At 41.1% G+C, this 22,979-nt stretch overlaps 1 protein-coding gene across 2 annotated transcripts in view; it reads left to right on the forward strand.

The window, feature by feature from the left end:
- Positions 1-22,979, forward strand: part of NEURL1 (neuralized E3 ubiquitin protein ligase 1) — a 133,401-nt gene that overhangs the window by 94,148 nt on the left and 16,274 nt on the right. For both annotated transcript variants that reach the window (XM_081006173.1, XM_081006174.1), the window contains exon 4: positions 19,256-19,936. In XM_081006173.1, the coding sequence (XP_080862299.1) occupies positions 19,256-19,936 (681 nt within the window). The remainder of the gene's footprint in view (positions 1-19,255; positions 19,937-22,979) is intronic.

Here is a 22,979-nt window from a genome sequence, read left to right on the forward strand (position 1 = left end):
ATGGGGAAACTACAAAAATTAGAGAGAGTGGAGCTTCAGGAGTTGTGTTCTGAGAACATTTGGTTGTTTTCTTCTAAAAATAAGCTGAAATAACTACTGAGATATAAATCTAAAACCTGTTCTACACATACTCATTTGTAATGATTGACCTGCTGTTTTTCCAATACCCCAAAGGATTTTTTAAAAATAAAAGAAATCAAGATAATGGAGTCGGACATCAACTAGAAAACATTGGCTACTAAAAACAGATTAAATAGGATTACTTTCCTAGTACAGAGAAGTCAACATTGTGAAATCAAAATATACAGATGCCATTGAAAATTAAGAGAATGGGTATTTTATTACATTGTTTAGAGGAAAAGGTACATCATCTTAATTGATGGTTATGTAATGTATTTTATTTTGGATGTCATTGTTCCCATTATGATTTCTTAAACCAAGAGCAAAAGTAAACAAAAGGGTTGAAATGCAAATATTCTATTATGGGAATTAATCTTTGCAATCTCCCTTAATACTTTTCAAATGATTAAGCAGAGTAGTTTGACCTCAGGAGGTCACTTTTACCAGCTAAACATGCACTTCTCTGCATTTCTTATATATATTGAAAGAAACAAACCTGGAAATCACAGTCATGTGAGCAATTTTCTGTTTCAAGAATTTGATTATTGGTTAGATCAGCATATGCATAGCTCAGCTTTTTTGTGCCCATTTTTGAGAGATGTGGATTCATTGGACAGCGTTGCCTGAGGGTCTGAATCAACTAGCTTTGCAGGAGGCGGGATAGTGATGCCCCCTTCTAATTCCAACATGGCTCCTCCTTTCCTATAATTGTCTTGTGCTGTGGCCATTATACTTGATGTGCTCATTTTCTTTTCTCACCCATGCCCTTTTGTACCATGCCTAATGAGTTGTAACCCTGAATTGTAAACTGTGAACATTTCTGTAAAAAAGAATATAGATAAGTAAAAACATACGGAACCTAGAAATGAATGTTGCCTGGTGCAGTGTGAAGTATTCCTGTTCAAGGATGCCAACCAGCCAGCCATGAAAGACATTCCAGAATACTCCACTCTGCACCCTCTTCTATGCTCACCTGTTTTCCCTCCCTACCCCAACAATCAGCCAGCATTTCATGACTATTACTGAGCATGCCCAGTCTTCCTCAGACCCGCCCTCCCACCTCCTCTTCCCTCCTAAAGATTTTTTTTTTTTTTTTGCACTTCTGCAAATCTTGGAGTCAACAACATCCAAATCTTGGAGTCTACATCCCTCTTGTGCTAGGATGGTACAACTTAGGGAAGTGGCTGGCTGGATCTCCCTTGACAATAAATTCCAGAATTCCAGTGCTATTAAGAAGAACTAAGCGTACTTCTCTTCTTTCTGCATTTTATTAAGTGGAGGTATACATAGTTGAAGGGACGCGGGTGGCGCTGTGGGTTAAACCACAGAGCCTAGGACTTGCTGATTCGGTGGTTCGAATCCCCGCGACGGGGTGAGCTCCCATTGTTCGGTCCCAGCTCCTACAACCTAGCAGTTCAAAAGCACATCAAAGTGCAAGTAGATAAATAGGTACTGCTCCGGCGGGAAGGTAAATGGTGTTTCCGTGTGCTGCTCTGGTTCGCCAGAAGCAGCTTAGTCATGCTGGCCACATGACCCGGAAGCGGTATGCCGGCTCCCTTGGCCAATAAAGCGAGATGAGCGCCGCAACCCCAGAGTCGGTCACAACTGGACCTAATGCTCAGGGGCCCCTTTACCTTTACTATACATAATAGAGCCTTTCCATTGGCTGCAGTGTCCATGTAGATTCATGCAGGGAGTGATGTTATTTCAGATATCCAGGTACCAAACCACAGAGGGCTTAAAATGCAAGATCCAACACCTTGAATTGGGTCAGGAAACATTTTGGGATCTTGATATAATACTAATATAAGGTGACGTGACTCCTGTCAGTTGACACATTTTGTGCTAGTAGTGGTTTCCAAATATTTTTTAAGGGTAGCTCTAGGCAGAATGAATTATAGAAGGCACCAAGCCATTTGTAACCGCATCAACATCAGCCTTATAATGTGCTGAGGGTCTTCTCTTACTTCCCAGTGATGGGGATGGCTCATAGGGTTTTCTACCACTCTTTCAGAAGCCCTATGCATTGTTTAGACAAAAGTAAGTCCCCCCCCTTTTTACCTTCATAGAACCCACTTTTTATTATTGCTTTCAGCTTTTCAGTTGGTGGGACAGTACATTTATACAGGTCAGATTCAAACATGGATTCTAATTAACTCTAGATATTTTAATTTGTGTTAGTGGATGAAGAAATTAACAACACTAAGAATGTTTACACCAGCAAGCAAACACAACTGACTGGAATGATTCCCTTCCACACTAGTTCTATATGTCTATGTAAATAAGCCTTCAGTGTGAACAGATGTGGTATGGTCTTCTTGAAATTGAAGAGAGCCTGAGAAAATATCTTTAGGAGTATTGCATGTGCAGTGTCTTGAACTAGATGCTGTGTGTTGTTGGACTCTGCAACTTTTTGGCAGTGAGAAGAATGGGAACGGAGGGAATGTTTATCACTTACCCACCCTCATCTCCTAGTAAACCACAGCAACCCTCAAAGTATTACTGATGATCGTCGTAGAGGAAGGTGGTGACAGACTCTGGACATTGTGAGGCACTTGCACACCAGAGAGATAGGTGGTCCTGCCCTGTGGTGGGCTGTCACCAAAGGGAATTGCCCTTTGGCTCACCATGAGGGCAAGTGTGTCATTGCCTTTTCAGTCTGTGTTTGAATGTGTGAGGGTGTTTGGAACTGAGGGTGGCATGTTTGATGGGTGCTCCTGGGTGAAAGTAGGAAGCATCTTGCTGAGCTGCAGTGGTGCCCTAAGTAAGAGCTAGGATACCAGGGTGCACAAGATGATATAAGAGGCCAACTAGTGACTGCATACCCAGTATTGAGTGTTTGAGAATGACAGTGGCATGTTTCAGAGGTGCTGCTGGGTACCTAGTGGTTGATACTGGGGCTTTACTGAGAGCTAGGGTACTAGGGGTGTAATAGGATTTTGTGAGTGATGGGACTGGACCATTGCTGCCATCTAACAACTTCTGGCACCAACCTAATCTAAATGATAACCCTCAGCACCCACCCAGTATCGATGACACAACTCCACAGTCCCATCACTCACAATATATAGGTACAGTGGTACCTTGGGTTAAGAGCTTAATTTGTTCTGGAGGTCCATTATTAACCTGAAACTTCTCTTAACCTGAGGTACCACTTTAGCTAATGGGGCCTCCCGCTGCCGCGCACTTTCTGTTCTCATCCTGAAGCAAAGTACTTAACCCGAGGTACTATTTCTGGGTTAGCGGAGTCTGTAATCTGAAGCATCTGTAACCTGATGCGCCTGTAACCTGAGGTACCACTGTATCTATCAGATGAATATAAACTGGTAATTGGTTAAAGTGGATGCGTAATATATATGATAGTGGATGTATGTATGAATGGTGGGTGCATAGTGGTGCTGAGAGTGCCTGGGTGAGTGGAATATCGGTCCAGTGTTTGCCTGGGCGATTACAGCAGAGGAAAGATCACTAGATGTGCCTCCATATCAGTGGTAACTGGCAGGAGGAATTATAGCATTGTAGGCGGATAAGACATCGATGGAGTAGGGACACTGCATGCATGCTGTACCCCCTTCTATCTCTCCATCTATCTGATATTTGTTAGCTCCATTGAAATGTTTCCCAGTCTGGCGGCACTGTTATTTAACATGAAGTCTGTATGCAATAAGACCATATCTGGTGGGCAAGCTGGCTGGAGTGGATTTGACCCAGCTTTGCCTGCCTAGGAATTTGGTGCAGCTTTTCCCATCTGGGTATTGTTGCAGCGATATGTTTAAAAGTGCAGTGAGAGGCGTAACTTGCCATGTTTATCTCCAAGGGCTCTAAGCATAGGATGATCATGGCAGCTTCAGTAGCAATGGTGTTCTTAATCACTCTACTATAAACAACTGGCAGGCTATAGTCCAAACAGTTCCTGCACCTCTACATTCCATTAAATGCCTTTGGACCAAAACATACATTTAGTTCTTTTGAAAATAATATTTTAATCTTTTAAAATCTTCTCTGTCACAGTTGCAGCTTCCCTGAAAACACTCTCTCCACTTGGCCTATATATCTATATCTATATATCTGTGGGTGTGAAGGAGGTAGTTGGGAGACATTTTTCACTACTGGGATGCTTCTTCCTTGTTAACAGGATGCAGAGACAACTTATAAGTCACTTTCTGGGAAGGAGGGGCTTCCAACTTACAGAGTAATCCTGACCTTGGCAGGATGTGCCTAGGCTTCTAATTTCATGGTGGGCCCAGTCCTTCATTACAGCCCTAGCAAAAAGTCTCTGCCTGTTTGTTCCACAATTCCAAAAATCTCTGAACTGCCTTCACAGGCTAGTCAACAATGGCAAGAGCCCATTTCACCTCTCATAGTCCATAGACTATGAAAATTTGAATCGTGTTTGTATCCTAGGTTAACTCACTTCTCAGCCTGACCGTAAGTGTGTAAACAAAGAATTGGCCCGAAGTCTGAAGGGTCTTGAGAAAAGGAACCTAGGCATTATGACAGAAATTTGTGCAGATTCATGGACACCAGGAACTAAATTGTTGTGTCAGGGGCATGAAGAGTGTGGATCAGATCTGTAGCCCTAGAGTTCCTAGAACAGCTATAAGTGTGGGATAGGTCCTAGGAAAGATGTATTCCTGCTTGACAGTAAACTAGGTAGCAGCTGAGTCCCTTCCACATCAAAGGTTTTGGTTGTTGCTCCAAACTAAGGTAAAGCTCAGTTAAGTTCTGGGCAAATGAGCCACCAACTTATAGACTCCATTTAATAGTGGAATGAAGAGGACTGGTTTCAGTTGGGCATTCCACTGCTAGAGCTTTCAAGTGCTTACCTAGCTAGGAAGCCCACAACCTAGAGCCTAATAGCTTAGAATTAGTGGTCCTCATTGAAGCAAAGCAGAATTATCAGCTGGCACTCCTGCATTTGAAAAACAGACTTCTACAAAAGTATGTTAGGGTGTTCACAAGTAACGCCAAAGTAAAGGTTTGCATCTATTGATGAGGAGTGGTAATGTTGTAAGCTGCTCACAAGGAAACGATAAGCATCATTAAGTAGATTCTAGGCAGAATGACTCCTCTAGTATCTAAGAGTACAACATATGACTAAAGTAGAAAATACCACGGCTGACTATCTTGACTACCAAAACATAGATGAAGATGTAGGACTGACCCATATTCATCCAAAATAGATACTATGCCATCACAAGAATTGTGGAGGCTACCAGTGCATACAGAACACTTTTCTTTTAATCAGAATGGGTTCTGTGGGGCAGAAAGTTTCCAAGGTCATTATTACAGTGTGACTTTGCAAGTAATATGGAAGCTTATCAGACAGAGCACATCCATCCTTTTTGGAGTGGTGGTCATTCCTTTTGGTAAAGAGCACCAATGAGGGAGACAAGTAGAGTGGCCACCTAGACCTTTGCACACACACCCTCCAAATCCTGTTAAGTTGCCTTCTTTGCCTTGGTGGAGGATCCTAAATGAAATGCTACAGCATAAGTAGGCCAGGAGTACCCCATCCAGCTTGGCGGGGTTGGGGGTGGAGTAACTGCTCTTGAAATGCAATTGTTGGAGAATGTCCTGTCACCTCATGTGAGACTAACATTTTCTTTACTTTTAATGTTCATTTCAGGTTGTTGTGTGGGGAAGAACATTATTCCTGTCCTTGCTCTTCTTTCTTACTGTCATCTGCATTTCAGTCAGTTTGAGAGCTGGGAATGACTTATCTCTCTCTCTCTCTGCCTCTTTCAGTTACTCTGTTAATAGTGGATTTTGTTTCCTTCTGTAACACTTTTATTTAGTAAAGTCATAGAGAGATGCAAGGAGAGAACATCCTCTCTTGCCCCCCACTCTTCAGGAAGTAATTTCTAATTTGACAGTCTTGTGTTTTTGATGGAAGGGCATCCCAGTGGTGAAGAATGCTCTCATTCTACATCTTGGAATGAAAATTCATTGCGTGGAGAACATTACTTTCCGTAGTTTCAGAGCCTTTCCAGTTTTATGCTCAGAATCAATTCATCTTGGTGCAGCCATGAAAATTGGATTTCTTTCCTTTCTGCGTACTTTTAAAGGATATGTATTGATACCTCCATTGGAGTCCTTGAAACAAAATGAGCATGAGTCAGAAATTTACTGGATGTTATTTTCTCAGGAAGGGGGATTGCTATATAGCCTGCAGATTTAATATCCTTTCTGTGTATCTATGATCGGCCTTTGTGCACAATATCTCTGCTCTTTCGCTTGTGGGTGGTCTGGCTGAGGAGAGAGCTGTATGCAAGACCATTTTATAATAATCCAGCCTCATTGTTGCATTTCTCAAAAGACCTGCTGCTGAATACTCAGCAGTGTACCAAGATTATCCTGAAAGTCTTAGTGTTCAGGAATTGAACATGCAGATAACCAAGCAATCTCATCTTGCAGATGAATAAATCTCCTTTTTTCTGGTAGGGTTTCTCTCAGGTCTGGTTCAGGCATTTGAGCCCATAATAGTGTCCTTCACCTGTTGTGAACTGGCTTTGGCAGCAAGGGCACATGTTGCTGCCATCTCACAAATGACACTCTGTGCAAGGTTGACAAGTATATGTGCAATTCACCCAATGTATGTCTTCTTCCTACACCTGTTGGAAGGGGGAGAGGAACATGCAAATCCAGCTGTATGCTCATGATAGCTTAGCTCACATACATGATACTTTCACTGCCACTATTTTTTGGGTGGTATTCAGTCACATACAGACAAATGTAGATTGCACTATTATAGTTGATTAGGAGGTCTTGTGCAACAAACCTGAAGGTAAAGAAAGGGACAGAGAAATGTGTTGGAAATTGTGGGACAGCACTTGTTTTGATGCAACATTGTCTAAACTCCCTGCAAAGAAAGCAGGATAAATGCTCAATAAATGGGTCATCTGGGAGCGGCCACAATGTTGTTCACATGGTGTTGGGCACATGCTCTCTAGTAAAAAGGAGATTAACATGGGCTGAATGTTTGAATTGGGTCTAGTGAAACATTCCAACATTCTCTCCATAACACAGGAAATAGCACAAGAATTCTGCAGTCCTCATCTATGGGAGCCAAGAACATATTGGATGGTATTGTTCCTTTAGGCAGAGGGTAGTGAGAAATATAGGGCAAGAGTGTATTATATAGTATCGGAGAGTGACCCTCCCCCTCCTTTGGCCCTCCAATCAATACTTGCACAGGGATTGTAGGAAAAGCCTCATGTATTCTGTGCTGCTGCCTACTACAGATTGACTCATCTACACTCCTAAAACTGTGTGTGGGTACATGATAATGGTAAAATACTTTGTTTATTGCAAAGCTCATTCATTACATGATTTGAACTTGACAGGGTATATCAAGACCCTGGAGTAACCAGGTCTGATATTTTAAAAATAATATAATATGAATAATGGAAGATTCTATCTGACATTGGCAAAAGATGAATAAACAGATTCACAAGCTGTCAGATCTGCAACAGTGATATCTCAGAAAGTTAATTGGACTGTGGCAAAAATCTTCATCCCATTGAAGTGATAAAACATCTTAATGGCTGTGGCTTGTGCAGACTTGTGTGTTTAGCTGTCCCTGATGCATTATCTTGTCCATTATGAGTACTGAATTATAGTCACTTGAAGTGAGGCTTATGTAAAACATTAAATCATTATCCTCTTCTCAGTCAAGGAACTACAGAAGAGCAATTCACTCTGTTTAGAAACTAACCAGAATAATGACTTTCATATGTCTGGAATATGCACCCCTAATCTATGGCATCTAATTTTTTATCAAAATGATTCTAAAACAGGTTTTACATTGTTTACTAAAATCATCTGTCTCCAAGGGCTATTTGGTATGGACTGAATGGCTGAAAGGCTCATCTCCACAACTTTTGGAAATACTATCAGTGTGATGTTATCCACCTCTCTGTCCTAAGGAAAATCCAGTTTGTTGATAAGAGAGCAAGTTATCATGGCACAAAGGCAGGGAATGAGGAATGCTAGTTGACAAAATGGTAGCCAGCCAAACTGATAGGCTGAAATGCAGAGTTAGCTTTAAAAAAGATGGAAATAAGTTGAACAACCCATCCTATAGACTCATCTACTTTCCTTCTAGTTAGTGAAGAGCTAAAGTTGCACATGCAGCCCTTTTCATGAGTGGCTTTTTGAAATGCTGCGGTGTAGAGGCTGTTCATAGGAAGCAGTGATGTGTTTATGTAAACTTAAAGCAACTGCCCATACAATTTCTGCAGTTGTCATCATACCTTCATAGAACACCTTTTATAGGTAGTGATGGTGTGGTGGAGGGAGCTGTGATGCTATGGTGAACATTGTCATAACTGCACAGGGAATTTCTTCAATAATAATAATATAATATAATATAAAATTGCTGTCAGGGGACTGCCACTGGAACAGGGGAGGGAGGCAGGGGGGCTGTTGGGATACAGAGAGCCTCCAAAACTCCTGAGGAGCAGTTCCTCTTCCAGCGGTGGGAAAAGCCACACCTCCAGTGGAGAAGAGAGGAGAGGGGCCAGCCAAGGGAGGAAAGGGCTTGAGGATGCTGCTGGGAGCCCCAGCGCCTCACCTAGCCAGGCTGGCCAGGAGGGACACATGCCCCTTCAGTCGCCCAGCTTGCGCAGAGGGGTGAAACGCAAGGAGGAGGCTTGGGGTGCTGAAGTTCTTACGTTGGGGGAGAAACCGGAAGGGGCCAGCCCCGGATTCTGCAAGTGACTGAGACGGATATCAGCTTTGTGGATCTGCACTGTAAATAGTTTGCACAATAAAACCTGTAAAAGCCAGGTCGGAGTCCTGCCTGGTTACTCATGAGCAACTATCACCAGCATCTGACAATTGCCCTTAGACCTGCGGGTATAGGGCAGTATAGAAATTTTAATAATAATAATTAATGTGCTTCAAGCACCTGTCTTCCTTACAGGTGACTGGATATATGAATTGGACTTTGCTCTGTAAAGCAGAAAATGACCTGGAAATCAGTGTGAATGTGTGAATGTTTTCCTGCCATATACAGAAAACTAGAATGCAGCTGACATGCTGATGGGTGTGCATATCCAGCAAACTGCATGTGGCATGACATAACGATTATCATTAGAGCTGACATGAAGTATTGTCATGCTTAGGTGTCTAACATGATGGATTCTTGAACTGGCAGAGTCACAACCATAGAGATGTGGGTTATTTTGTTCATCTTCTGCTTAGTTCCAGTATGCAGGAATGCGTAATATTGTGTAGATGGAAAATAGTAACCTTTGCATTTTGCTCTTTGGCATTGATATGCCAAGGTTTTTATTTTTACCTTTCATGAATTCTTCATATCCTCAGATTTCCATTTGATCATCTATTTTGGTGTACTTCCAGATTGCAGGACACACAGCAGTTGTGCTACTCTGTCACTATCTCAATGGGTTTTGTAACTTCAGCTGGTTTCTCCTCCTTCTGGACTTACTAGGTTGGCATATGCAACCATAGCATCATCATTTCCCCCTTTCAGGCCTGGCAGCTGTATCTTCACTTCCCAACCTTAAAGCATCATTACAGCCAAACAGTGCATTGTCTTGCTCAGTGCAGTTTCTTGACAGAATGAGTAGATATGGCTCAAGAAGCCATGACAGAGGCCTGAGGATTTTGCTGCAGCACATAATTTCCTGGCGTTAACTCAGAAGTGCTGGCATTCTTACTTCCTACCATCTAAAAAGTCAAAGAGCATATATTGTCCTCAGAAATCCTGACTTCCTAATACCCAGGTATACATGCTTATTCTTCCTAGTGGTAGAAAAAGCATGTTATCACGATTACTCAAGACAGTAGCATGTTCTTACCCCATTGCTGTTCTTGTCTGAAAATAGTCCAGAATCCTACCAATGTGTGCAACTACAAAGTAGTCATGCAGCATCATGGGTTCCTTGCTGTAGACTCCTGACCTACAAGAGCTCAGTTACATGGGTGCAGATGGCACTGATATAAGTGTTACATTTTAGCTTCCTGATTTTTAAATTGTACTTGTTTCAAATGTTACTTTTTCCCAACATGGAGACTCATTAATCCTGCAGTTGGGATAAGTATTCTTCCTAGAGTCCTTGAAGGGATGAGATTTTTCAATAGCTGCTCAAAATGACTTTGAGGGTTAAGGTTTCTGCTGTGCAGAATTTGTAATATCAATGTCTGTTGATGAGAGGCTGTCAAACACTGTCTTCAGCTTTTGATGCTTATATCCTTGGTATACTAAATAACAGCAGCTATAAGTTATTCGCAAATTCTCCAAAAGGCTTTAAACCCATTACTGGATGTTGTTGGTGAATTATTTAATGGGTAATCTAGTAACAACACTATAACAATGCAAGAGCTCATAAGATGAATCCACAGCCTATGGGGGATGGGGAAGACTATGAGATTGAATTACTTGGTACTGCTACTAATATGGGAGGAATAGTAATATTCTAAAGTTGTGCTTGAGTTCACAACTGCATGGAGGAGGGGAAAAAAGCTTCACCTTTTGGTTGGTACTGGCCTCATGTCCTGTTACAATGATGGAGACAAATGTGCCGATTCAGTTTCATTATGCCTGCCTGTCTCCCCCGCCCCCCAAGAGCTTTCACAAGCAGGACCCACAACAAAATGGTACCATGTGGCGTGCTCATGTTCAGGGTTAGAGCCAACCAATCAGCCAGGAAACTCCCTTCCCTTCCCCCAATCCCATTTTCTGTTTCTCAAGCAATAGCTCTCAGCATTCTGTGGCCACTGAGTTATCATTGTGCTTAAAAAAATAACTCTTCATTACCTCCCACCCCATAGTTTTTGCATACTTCTGCAAATCTTGGTATTCTCCCAAGCTTGCTGGCCCCCCATGTGTGTGGATGATGTTATTGTCTCTACATTGGTATTCAGAGAATGAGCTCCTTAATAGTAGACAGTAGACTGAAGTATTGAAATCATAATCATTTTATTTCCTTCTTATGTCATTAACCTTTTCTGACAGATGGCACTCAGAAAGTAATAATTTAAATTGAGTGCATGTTAATAATTTTTCATAAAGACACCAGTTTGGTATCAAGAAAGGGAAGAATGAAATGATCCCCTTTCCTTTTACATTTTTAGAAACTGGATTTGAAGGGTTAGCCCTAACTATAGTGCAATGCTCACATACCTTATTCTTGCACATGAGCATTAAGAACGTTCTTACTTATTATGAAGTGGTTTACAGTGTAAACAAATTAACAAGTTCCAAGACCCTCTCCTGGCTGCCAGATGGACTTCACACGGAGGATGCTTATGAATTCTGTAAATAATGTCTTTGCATAATATAAATATGACATTTTTAGAAATCAAGGAATGGTGGCATAATGTTTATGCTATTCTTAAGAACATGATTCTTCTAGAACATGAGAAAGAAAACAAATGGTATTTCAGCCATTTTATTGGCTTAATGAAAAATGTTTCCTGAGGGAACTTGTATCAGTTTACTCCTAGGAAACTGTGCATGGGATTGCAGTCATACTGAATCATAAAGTGGATTTTATGCATTGTACCACTGCTCTTTGAGTAGTGTATAATAGTGGACCAACATAACTCACTTCATTTTACGGACTCTCTTGGAGGTATGATGAACTCCTGTGCTCCAGAATTTACCACTACACCACTGATTCTGCTCTTATTTGGCACTTGAGAGAGCAGTATGTCCAAGTGTAGTAGAACTACCATGCTGTTTCTATCCTGTGCTTCTGACTTTCCTGTGGACATAACTATTTGTCACACCTAATACTGCTCTGGTCTCCTCCTTGTTGAGAGGCAAATGCCCTTCTACTTGGGTGAATGGGTAGATAGCTAGCAGTAATGCTTTAGTTACTTTTGTATGGTGTTCAGTGGTTATGTATCGGGTCATATTCTTCATGCTGACAATTAACGTGGGAGTGGGAATCAGCATTCTATTTCACATCAAAAGCAGATACCAACAGTACTTATTAAAAAGTAAGGATTGGTTGCTGAAGAAAGATTTGGGATCACATTTGGGTTGCTGGAGCACATGGAAGTCAGCACAGAATAATTGACACCACTTAAAGGATTTCTACGTGCATGATGTTTAATATAATTTTGTACATAGTGTTGGAGCCTCTGGAGGAAAATGGGGAGTGGGGGAGGATGAATAGCATACTTCAAATACTCTGGCCTTTGATCTGTTTCCATCGTACTGGGATGAGGGAAGCAAACAGCAAATATCAACAGAAGCTATAGGCTGTGTCAATTTGTGCACCAGTGCACTTGAGTCATCTCAGATTCCTGTGTCACACTCTCCATAGCAACCTGCTTTCGGCATTAAACTATCCATCCATCCAAATAGCTATTAGCGTAGATGCTTACTCTGCTGGTGCCCAGGAAACCTGACGCTCATGTAAAACTGCTACGAACGAGATTTAAAACGTTCTTCAGTTGAAAAGCAAGACAATCAAAAGGCTGGTTCCTACATGGATCACTTCCTTTTGAACAATTCAAAAGTTGAGCATGTGCACACTTGATTTCATTTGTGCTTTACAACTTTGGAGATTTCCCATGGTTTGATTGCCAGAAAGGCATTGCAGTGGTGTTGCGGTCCAAAAAAAATCCCACCTCCAAAGTACTGTTGTTCGGTGACTACGTGATGTGCTTTTTCTTCTTGCTTGTTTACCTGTATATTTCTGGTGGTGGCTATGTGGTATTGCTTATGGAATAAGCTCACTGATCTGGAAAAAATTAAATCTAATAAAGGAATGTAGATTAAGTTGAGTGGATTTCAAGTTTGCTTATGTCCTTTCCACATGTGACAAGGTGGAGGCATAATGCTAGATGTTGATATAACTAACTTTGCAGAAACTTTTACAAACTTAAATATCTGTTCATTGTCTTTTTTTTTAATGAAATACAAATATCACAAAATGAGCAATTAGGCAAGAGTGGTCCATCCAGTTATATCAGTCATAGCTCCTGAGCTGGAATTTGATATTTGTTAAGAGGATAAGAGGATGGGGCGTAGGATTTACAAGCAGGTGAGAAGCAAGATCCCTGGATCACATGTGGCCCTTTCTAATCACTAGACCTACAAATGAGATCAAGCATCTTCATCTGTTTTGAATACATTCCATCATTTTCAGTATAAAAACTGGAAAAGTGCTACAAAATGTTTTCATCTTGAGCATGGGGGTTGGAAGTACAGTTTCTTCAACTATATGTCGCCTCAGATATGGTCTCACGGCACAGCAGGCCACCATTTTGCTGAACCTAAGCTGATCTGGGTCTGGTTAGTGCCTGGATGGATGTAGATGAAATCCACATTTCTTCTACTCAAATCCCATCTTGAAAGGTTACAAACATAAGAAAATACATAATCACAGCAATTTGCCTCTTGGTTTCCTGCACTTCTGCACTTCTTCATCCTTTGTATATTTATGCTAGAGGTTTGAAATGGCCAGGTGCCTTTTAGCTAGCTACACAAAGATTGGCACTGGGAGTAGCAAGGAAGTAGGCATAGACCCCAAAGACCCTAAAGAGTGACCTACTCAACCCCAACAGATTCCAATAAATAAATGCATATTTCTGTTTTGTTTTGTTTTAGTAGTACACTATTTTATTTGACAAGTGGGCAGGAACTTGATCATTTAGATCCATTGGCTACCTGAACTGCAGCTGCATGCCCATATTTACTGTACCATGGTGAAAGCAGCTTTATAATGTTACAGGATGCTTTTTATAGATACAGTGGTACCTCAGGTTAAGTACTTAATTCGTTCCGGAGGTCCATTCTTAACCTGAAACTGTTCTTAACCTGAAGCACCACTTTAGCTAATGGGGCCTCCTGCTGCCGCCGCGCTGCCGCAGCCCGATTTCTGTTCTTATCCTGAAGCAAAGTTTTTAACCTGAAGCACTATTTCTAGGTTAGCGGAGTGTGTAACCTGAAGCGTATGTAACCTGAAGCGTATGTAACCCGAGGTACCACTGTATGTTCTCACACACCAGTCTGTGTTAACCAAAACGTGTGAGATTATCCAGAAAGAATGAGAACTTGTGACAGCCCTGGCAGGTATCATATGGACATTAAATATGAATATTAAATAGGAATCAAACATTAATCAAAATATTTTCACTACATGTTCATATTAGTAAGAAATATTAAAAATACAAGCTTAACCCAGTTTCCTTCCCTTTTGCAATTTTTTTCAGGAATCAATCAGGTAAAATACAGATGAACAAATAACTGATTATGTTGGCAAATACTGATTAGAAAACACAGCTAAGTGGAAACATTTGGCTGAGAACAAGGTAGAAAAGGCAAACATGAGAAACCACCTATATTAAGTTGAATTTAATATGAATCTAACTCATATTTTCATCCTTCCTCTTAATACTTCTGTGAGGTTATTCAATCTGAACATGAAGGAAAGATGACTAAATAGGCTGTTTAGGGGGCAAGAAATTTGCAAACTTAAGTGAACTTGTCCAGCAAGCATTCATGCAGAGGCTTTGGTGTATACAATCAATCTGTAACAACACGAGCATGCTTCAAGTGCAGTTCCTGTATTAAAAGTATACATACATACATACATAATTTTATGTGTATCGCTGAAGAACAAAAGTTACCAGCTGGCCTGCCAAGATTCTCTCTCAAGCATTCATCAGCCCAACATACAATGCAAATTCACCAAATAGTTGAGCTTGTCAGACGCATCATTTGGCATGGATAGCTATAGATGCCCTTCATTGGTTCCCTTCTTCTTTCAACCAGCCCTTGGAGCTAGAGTTACAGATTAGAGCTGCTGTTTCAGCTATTTGCTTTGCAGCTGTTCCTGATGCAAAGAACATTTAAATTGACATTAATAGATAAGACTAGCAAATGATTCATCTTAGGTCTTCAGCATTTTCTTTTTTTACTTTCCTGTAATATAATTTGTACACATATGCAAAAAGTGCGTATCTTAATATAGTTTCCAAATTTTGACTTGTGCGTTTGCAGTAGGTTTGCCTGGGAAATGAGCACTTATTCGGGCAAAAACTGGTATCACTTAAATTGCTCCTGTTACAAGGAAGACATTCTGGGCCACTTGGCTCATGTCCATGAATGTTAATCATCCGACCATCTCTCTTGTGCTTCCTAGTGAATGCTTTTGAGAGTCTCAGATGGTATCTGCAGAAAAGCATTTAAGCACATGTGCAAACTCATTTATTTGTCCCTGAAATGCAGCCAAATTGGCCAAATGGCATGAAGGAAGCATGAAAATTCTGAACATGCCCTTTGGGTTGACATTGGATGCAGAATAAGACTCCTGAGTTAGAACATTGGCATGGAAAACTTGCGTCTTTGAAGTAGCAGTTTGAATCCTTCCTGGTGCCATTAAAAATAATCAGAAGTGCTCACAAACATTTTGGCAACTGGTGTATCTGTTATGAAATGGAAAGTATTCTACAGTTATTTATTATAGAAAGTACAGTCACCCAGTCAGAAGATAGGTTCTGTACTTTAGATGCCTCCATGCTTGAGTATCAATATATTTGCAGTTGCCCTTTACACAGTCAATCTGGTTATTCTATAATAATTGTATAGTTCTCATTATACCAGATCTGACACAAAGTGCCAATAATGCTGTTGAATCTGCTAGTTCTGCCTTGCTTCTTTCTAGTAATCATGGCTTTCTACATTCTGGTGTTACATTTGCATGCATCATCTGCTTTTTCTTGTTCTGCTGTAATGTCTTATCTACATTACCGAGGCATTGTTTTAATAATCTTAGTGCAGAAGATTGCTTTGCTCCTCCATACATTCTTGTTAACTGGACTGGTTCCAGACAGAGACAATGTTTTAGAGAGTGGCACAGTCATGGCTCCTTTTCTGCAAAGGTCCCACTGTCTCAGTAGCCCTTCCATTCTCACCTTGCATACAGAGCACTGCAAGCACAGGCAGAGGTTCATGCAGGGTGTTAGAATAATTGCATGGTTAGCAACCCCATGTGTTGTTGTTGTTAAGAAAAGTGTGTTGGGGGGAAGTTGTAATTTTCATGGCGATTGCAGTGCATGGAGAAGGGAGATTTAACTCTCCCTTGCCCAGGCCAGTGGCTCCAGTGATTTTTACATTAGCATTGGATTTTGCACCAGAGAAGTGGTGTCCTTTCTTCTAGCAACCTGTCTGCATGGTGCTTCAGAACTCAAATAATGTCTGAATGTGATGTGGGGTAGACAACAGTATGCTTTTTCTAGGTGATCGCAGTATTAAGTGGGAGAATGTATCCTACGCTCTTAAGATTTCTATCACCTCTTTCTTACCTCATAAAATGGGAATGAGATTGTAGAATACTGAGCAGACAAAATGGGCTGTTTTAATTTAATGCATTTCTAAACTTTTAATTACCGAGTCTTTACCCAAGTTTCTAAACTTCAGGTTACAGGTGAGGGCTACAACTTCTAAATGTTTCCCCGTGTTTAAAATCCCTGCCGTTATACAGCTAGTGCAATGAGGATAAAAATCAGCCCAACCTAGCCTAGTTCATTATATTCTACAATTTTCTTTATAAAGAGAGTTTTTTAAAAAGTATCTTTCAAAAATAGCATGCGCGCGCGCACACACACACACACACACACACACCACTTGAAGTAGAACAATACTCCATGCTGCTACATGTGGAAACCAGGTCTGAGTGATTAGCCCCAGTGCAGGCTTTTCTTTCTCCTAAGGCTCATTACAGAGCGTAAGTGTGTGGAGTTTGACTGAGGAGGAAGGGGTTAAATTGACCCTCACTGGGCACTGCCATTACAGATGAAAATGAACCTGGTATTGGGTTGTTTTTTTAAAAGTAACAACACCTGAATGTGGCTGCTAACTGTTCAATTAGAATGATGTCTAATTTAGGCTTCAGACAACTTCAGTGAGTTGGGTAAGGCAGGTTAATCCAAACTTTATACCGGGGTGGCGGTGGTGGGGAATTGCTAAGGGATTGTGACAGCTGTCCTTGAATGGCTGCATTCATACTTCTGCTTATAGTGAGCAACAGACTAATTACTTAGCCTTAGGAGTAAACCATAAGCGTGAACAAGCCCTGTAGCTGAAATGTTTTTTATAAACCAAATCAAAGACAGATGGCTTGCCTGTCAGCACTCACTTGAGACATACTTTTGTGGTCCTAAGGGAAGTACTTCACTGAAACAAAAAAGCTGGCAAGACAACAACCCTGGTGAGGTGTCTTGCTGACTGGAAGCGCTATCAGTGAGCAGCCCACAAATCAACAGACATCATAGCACGATGGTGTTAATAGTGTCATGCTGCCCTTCATTAAAACATACGGCTAGAAAAGACGTCTCGCTAATGAAAACATTACTTGCACAAATAAGCAGGGGTCATAAATGATGTCATAGAATCATAGAATTGTAGAGTTGGCCATTGTAAAGGTTGTGGTAAAGCTTCGAATGGCCCCGCCCACAGCAACTATGCCACACCCACCAATGTACATAGAACCTAGCAGATTGTATACATAGAAAAAGTACTCCTGAAGGTGTGGAATGTCAGTCGCAATTCTGCTTGTGGCTGAAAAGGTCCCTCTGTATATTATTGGACAGCACTTTCCATCATACCTGGCCATTGGCTGGTGGGAGGTATCCAGCAACTTCAGGAGAGCATCACATTGCTGTATAATATTTGCCAGGCTCTATCTTTTTATTGTTTTAGGAAGCTAGTAAAAAACTGAGTTATTTTAAAAGGTCTGTTCAAAAAATATTTCCATGATTTTCTTTTTAAAAAAAAGTTTTTAAGGTTCTTCATTGCATTCTGTGTGTAGTGCTTTTTGTTTTTACTGTGCTAATATGGGATGATGGTGATGAATTAGTTTTTCCTGATTTGCTGTCTGCTTTCTGTTACTTTTGAAAATATGACAAGATAAAATAAAAATAAAAAGTAGATAAAATGCATGAGAAACTTTACCCGAAATCCAGATAAAATACTGATCCAACCTCACTATCCTCTGTACTAAACTGTAGAACAAATACAGTCTAAAGTATATTGAGGGGGGAAACACAGACCAGATAACATGTGACGTTCATCATGACTGTCTTATTGGAGTCAGTGAGATTTATATTAGCCACAACTGAGTCCCACTCCATTACTCTCAGTTGTACTAATCTTAACTCAGTTTTGCTGAATGAATGAATTTGAAATGCTTATTCATTTCTTTTATAAATTAATGAGTTGTGTTCTCTGCCGCAATGGCACCCAAATGGAACTGATAACAAAAACATAAAACTATAATAAAAATACAGTAAAATACTATTTAAAAAACTGGGTTGGACTGCAACTTAGTCCTGCTTAGAGTAGACCCATTAAAATCAGTTGGAATTAAGTAAGTCACGACTAAATTCCCTCATTGATTTCAGTAGATCTACTCTTAAGTGAGATCAAGTCTAGATCCAACCCTATGTCCCCAGAAGTTGCATTGAGTGCTATGGAATTTACTCCCAGGTAGTATAGGATTTCAGCCTAAGGACAGCAGTAAATTTAAGAGTACATCAACATTGTAAACAGTCACCAGTAAACTAGGCATTTCTCACAACTTCTGAGTGGAGTTAGAGCCATTATTCTCATCTTGGATATGCATTTGCAAGACCACTTTGTGTGAATCAGTTATCCTTTTATATGGCATAACTCCACTTTCCCCACTCAGCTGGAAAGAAAGGGAATGTGTTTGGACAAGCATAGCTGTGGATTCACCCTCCTCTTTCTAAAATGTTAAAGACAAATACCTGCTCAGCTGTCCTTTTCATTTTTACCATGAAACGTATTCTAGATGTCGACAGAGCGTAACTTTTCAGGGCTCTCCAGCAATCTGCCAGTGGTTTCTTGATGGATCCTGCTTATATACCATCTGAATCACTTTTCCAAGTGTTGCCCCCCACCCTCAATATCTGATACTGACTCAGAGAGAGTCTGCCTGAAATGGTACTTGAAATGTTTACAGAGATGATTTCACTGGAAAATGGACTGATTTGACTGTTTTATCATGTAGAAGGGGAAACACATTGGTAACAGCAAAAGCTTGCATTGCTCATAGAGGAACTGATAATGTAAACTAGACGTTCACATTATCCTCAGGTGATCTCTTCCCTCTCTTGTTCTGATTTTCAGACAGTGAAATTATTGCTCCAGATTGTCTCCGTCCAAGATCCTTCACGGCTATCCGGCGGCCTTCACTACGCAGGGAGACTGAGGACACCCGTCTGTCTGTGAGCCTTTGCGACCTCAACCTCCAGGAGGAGAACTTCCATGTCATGGCTGCCATGTGTCCCATTCCACAGAATTCCCTCAACTCTCAACATTCCCACCTCCTCCCATCCCAGCTTGAAAGTGACCTCCGTTTCCATCAGCTCAGGGGAGCCCATATTAAAATCCTGGATGACCAGACAGTGGCTCGCCTGGAGCATGCTCGAGAAGAGAGAACTTTGGTTTTCACCAGCAGGCCCCTTAGAATCAATGAGACCATATTTGTCAAGATTAATAAATCCAACACTTCACGTACTGGGACACTCTCTTACGGGGTGACCACTTGCGATCCCAGCACCCTGAGGCCCAGCGACCTTCCTTATAATCCAGAGTCTTTGGTTGACCGGAAAGAGTTCTGGGCAGTTTGTAGGGTGCTGGTGCCTCTCCAGAGTGGAGACATTTTGGGATTCATGGTGAATTCAGAAGGCGAACTGCACTTGAGCCACAATGGAGCAAACGCCGGCATGCAGGTGTGCGTGGACTGTTCCCAGCCACTGTGGATGTTCTTTGGTTTACATGGAGCAGTCATGCAAATCCGAGTCCTGGGTATGTGTGCCTCTTTCCACATGCAGTGTTATGTAAATGGGTGGATTGGGCTGAGTGGGCTAGTGGTAGCACTAGAATATAGCACTGGGGTGAGCAAAGAAAAGGCAAAGTAGGTTCTGTGGCAAGTCCTGTCTTGTTTGCACTGGATGTTGGAGGTGAGAGAATGGAGAAAGCAGGGTTGCTTCTCAATACCTGCAGTTCCAGCTAGGGCATCCCAGCAAGACTGCCAGTGGTGACTTTCCAATGGTAAAAAGGGTAAGTAATTTTTATTTATTGGGGGTTATGGAGACTCTCGCCTTCTCTTTTTTCCCTATTATCTGCAAAATTGAACAGACTGAAAGAAAATAATATAGCTGACCACTGGCTTCATTTAAATAGCATGTGCAACCAGCATTTCAGCAAAAAAAGAAAATAAGCAAATGGCTTTATAACATTAAAATCTCACACATTTATCATTGAGGTACACCATGCTATAGTACATGAGCAAGACTTGTAAGGTTGAGAGCATTTGAAGTAAACAGCCTAACATTTCCTTATGTTGCTATAAAATGTGAAGTTAAGAATCCAGCCACGCAGTTTAATATATTACATAGACATACTATTATGAGTGTTCATTCTTATGGCTTGTTACCAATGTTTGTCTAATATGACTTGAATTCCAGAAAGTAGTTATTTGCTCTGAGAAATCTAGTCCTTACTGCTTTATAGCTTCTCCCAAACAATAATTTTATGCCAAAAAAGAACAGAGCTAACAAGCAAACTTGCATTTTGGGAACTGTGACTGGCATGTTGTGATGATGTTAATGATTTAGACAGTGTATATACTACTTAGAAAAAATATCATTAAGTCACCAAGGGAAATGTGCTCCTCAGCACTGTAGAAGTAGAGCACACAGCTTTTAAAGAGCCTTTTAAAAATTGAGTTAATAAGGAAAGGAAAAGTGTTCATGAAATGGTGGGCCATTTTTCTGCAAAAGGAGGGAGTATCCTTGGTAGTGTCATAGCCCTTTTCCTAAAGTAGTTCTGGGGTTTTGAGGAGATTCACCAGATTTCGGGGTCTACATGAATGAATGCATTCATTTTGATACGACTGAGATACTTCAGCAATAGTGAGTTTTTATGCCACAGATCAATTATGAGAAGGTGACACCTGTGTAGTTGTGTTCACCACAGAAGCAGCCTCATTCCTTTACAAAAACAAAAACCCACCCTTCTTAAGACTTGCAACAATTGTGTTATCTTGGAAAAATGCCATTAACCAGCAACTTAAAATGAATACACCACAAGAGAAGTTTGGAAAATGCAGACAATGAATGCACATAAATGTGTCTAATGGGTCTCTTCCTTTATGTAGCATTTGTTCTGGGGTGCCCCCAAGTTTTGTGAACCATGTATTTAATTTTGTGTTTAGGAAAATGGACTCATTAAATAGGCAGAAATGTAGCAGGCAGATCATCTGAGGCACTTCACTGCCTAAAGTATTCAGAAAACTGCAGGGCAGACAGCACTTTAGTGTTTTAATAGAAATATGATTGGAAGCAGCAGCTTTGGGGTTTCTGGTATATGTCCAAAAACATTTTTTTTATTAAAAAAATGCCTTAAGTGCATCTTAGAAAGGCATTAGCTATGTTAAATGCTGTGTGAACCATTCCATCAGGCTCAATTTCATTTTTATTTTTCTTCTCTTGTAAGCTAAGTATACATTAGTAATGTAAATGATTAGCAAGCATTTCTTGAGGGGGTTTAATCATCACGTGCTAAAGGGCTGTGCACTGATATTACATAGTATCCTGAGCAGATCTTCATTTTTAGCATCATTTAAAAGTGAAATTAGTGCAAATTGGAATCTGCCCCTTTACAATTTCTGTGAAGATGGGGAGCCTTCCTTGAGGAGAAACATGCAGTGTGAAGAGGCTTAGGGCTGGCTTTCCATTTCCTTCTCAATGTGTTTTCTTAAATTATGCTAAGAATGCCTTTTCATCTGGAATGTCACTTGTGAATATTGCTAATAAAGGATAGAATATAAAGTGGCATTGAAATAACTAAAGCGGGGATTAACAACCTGTGGCCCTCCAGATGTGGTCACCATCCCTGACAATTGGCCATTCTGGCTGAGGGTGCTGGGAGCTAGAGGCCACAGGTTGCTAATCCCCAGATGGCAGGGAAATAATTGTATTAGGACTCAATCCCTGCAACATCTTTATAGTTTATCTGTTCCAGAGGTTTCAGGGGTGTCATTTTTCTTTGCCACTCTCTCCCTTTCTTGCTTCTGATCCTGACTGTGTTGGTGTCTAATTGTTCTTTCCCACTAGATAATCTGTCCTCTCAGAATAATGGCCTCAATCCAGCTATAAATACAGGACCATCAGTTGCATTTAACAGCTATTTGCCTCTGAAGAGGATGCACATTCTAAGTCAGTGGTGGCCAAACGTGCCCCTCCAGCTGTTTTTGGACTACAACTCCCATCATCCCTAGCTAACAGGACCAGTGGTCAGGGATGATGGGAATTGTAGTCTCAAAACAGCTGGAGGGCCAAGTTTGGCCACAGCTGAGCTAAGCACATCTAAACCACAAAGCAGATGGACATGTGAATCAATGATGTGCATGGGAGACTGTTTCCTTGCGTGGGTCTCCCTAGAATATTATAATTCATCTTGACAGAGGAAGGGCCATGTGTGCAGAGACAGGAGAAACCAAAGTCTTTTGGTAGAGCATAGTCCAATGGTACTTCCATTGAAAGAATCAGGTGGCATGTGATGGGAAAGACCTCTACTTGAGAGTCTGGAGTACTAACTCCTCTGGGTCCCTTCCAATTCTACAGTTCTGTGATTCAATGATGCCTGTCAGAGCACATTATACTGGACTAGATGTGCAAACATCACAACCTGGTATAAGGAATTTCCTTGATTGCCACCTTTGCAAGTACCTGAGGCTGCTGCATGTGGGTGTGATCACACTGTCCTATCTGAATTTATGCTTGACCCAGGAATTCTTGATCACATCAGTTGGTAGAGCACCCTGCAACTGGGGAGGGGGAAATCA

Source organism: Podarcis pityusensis (genome assembly GCF_964106645.2).
Source record: "Podarcis pityusensis genome assembly, chromosome: 5".
NCBI lineage: Eukaryota > Metazoa > Chordata > Lepidosauria > Squamata > Lacertidae > Podarcis > Podarcis pityusensis.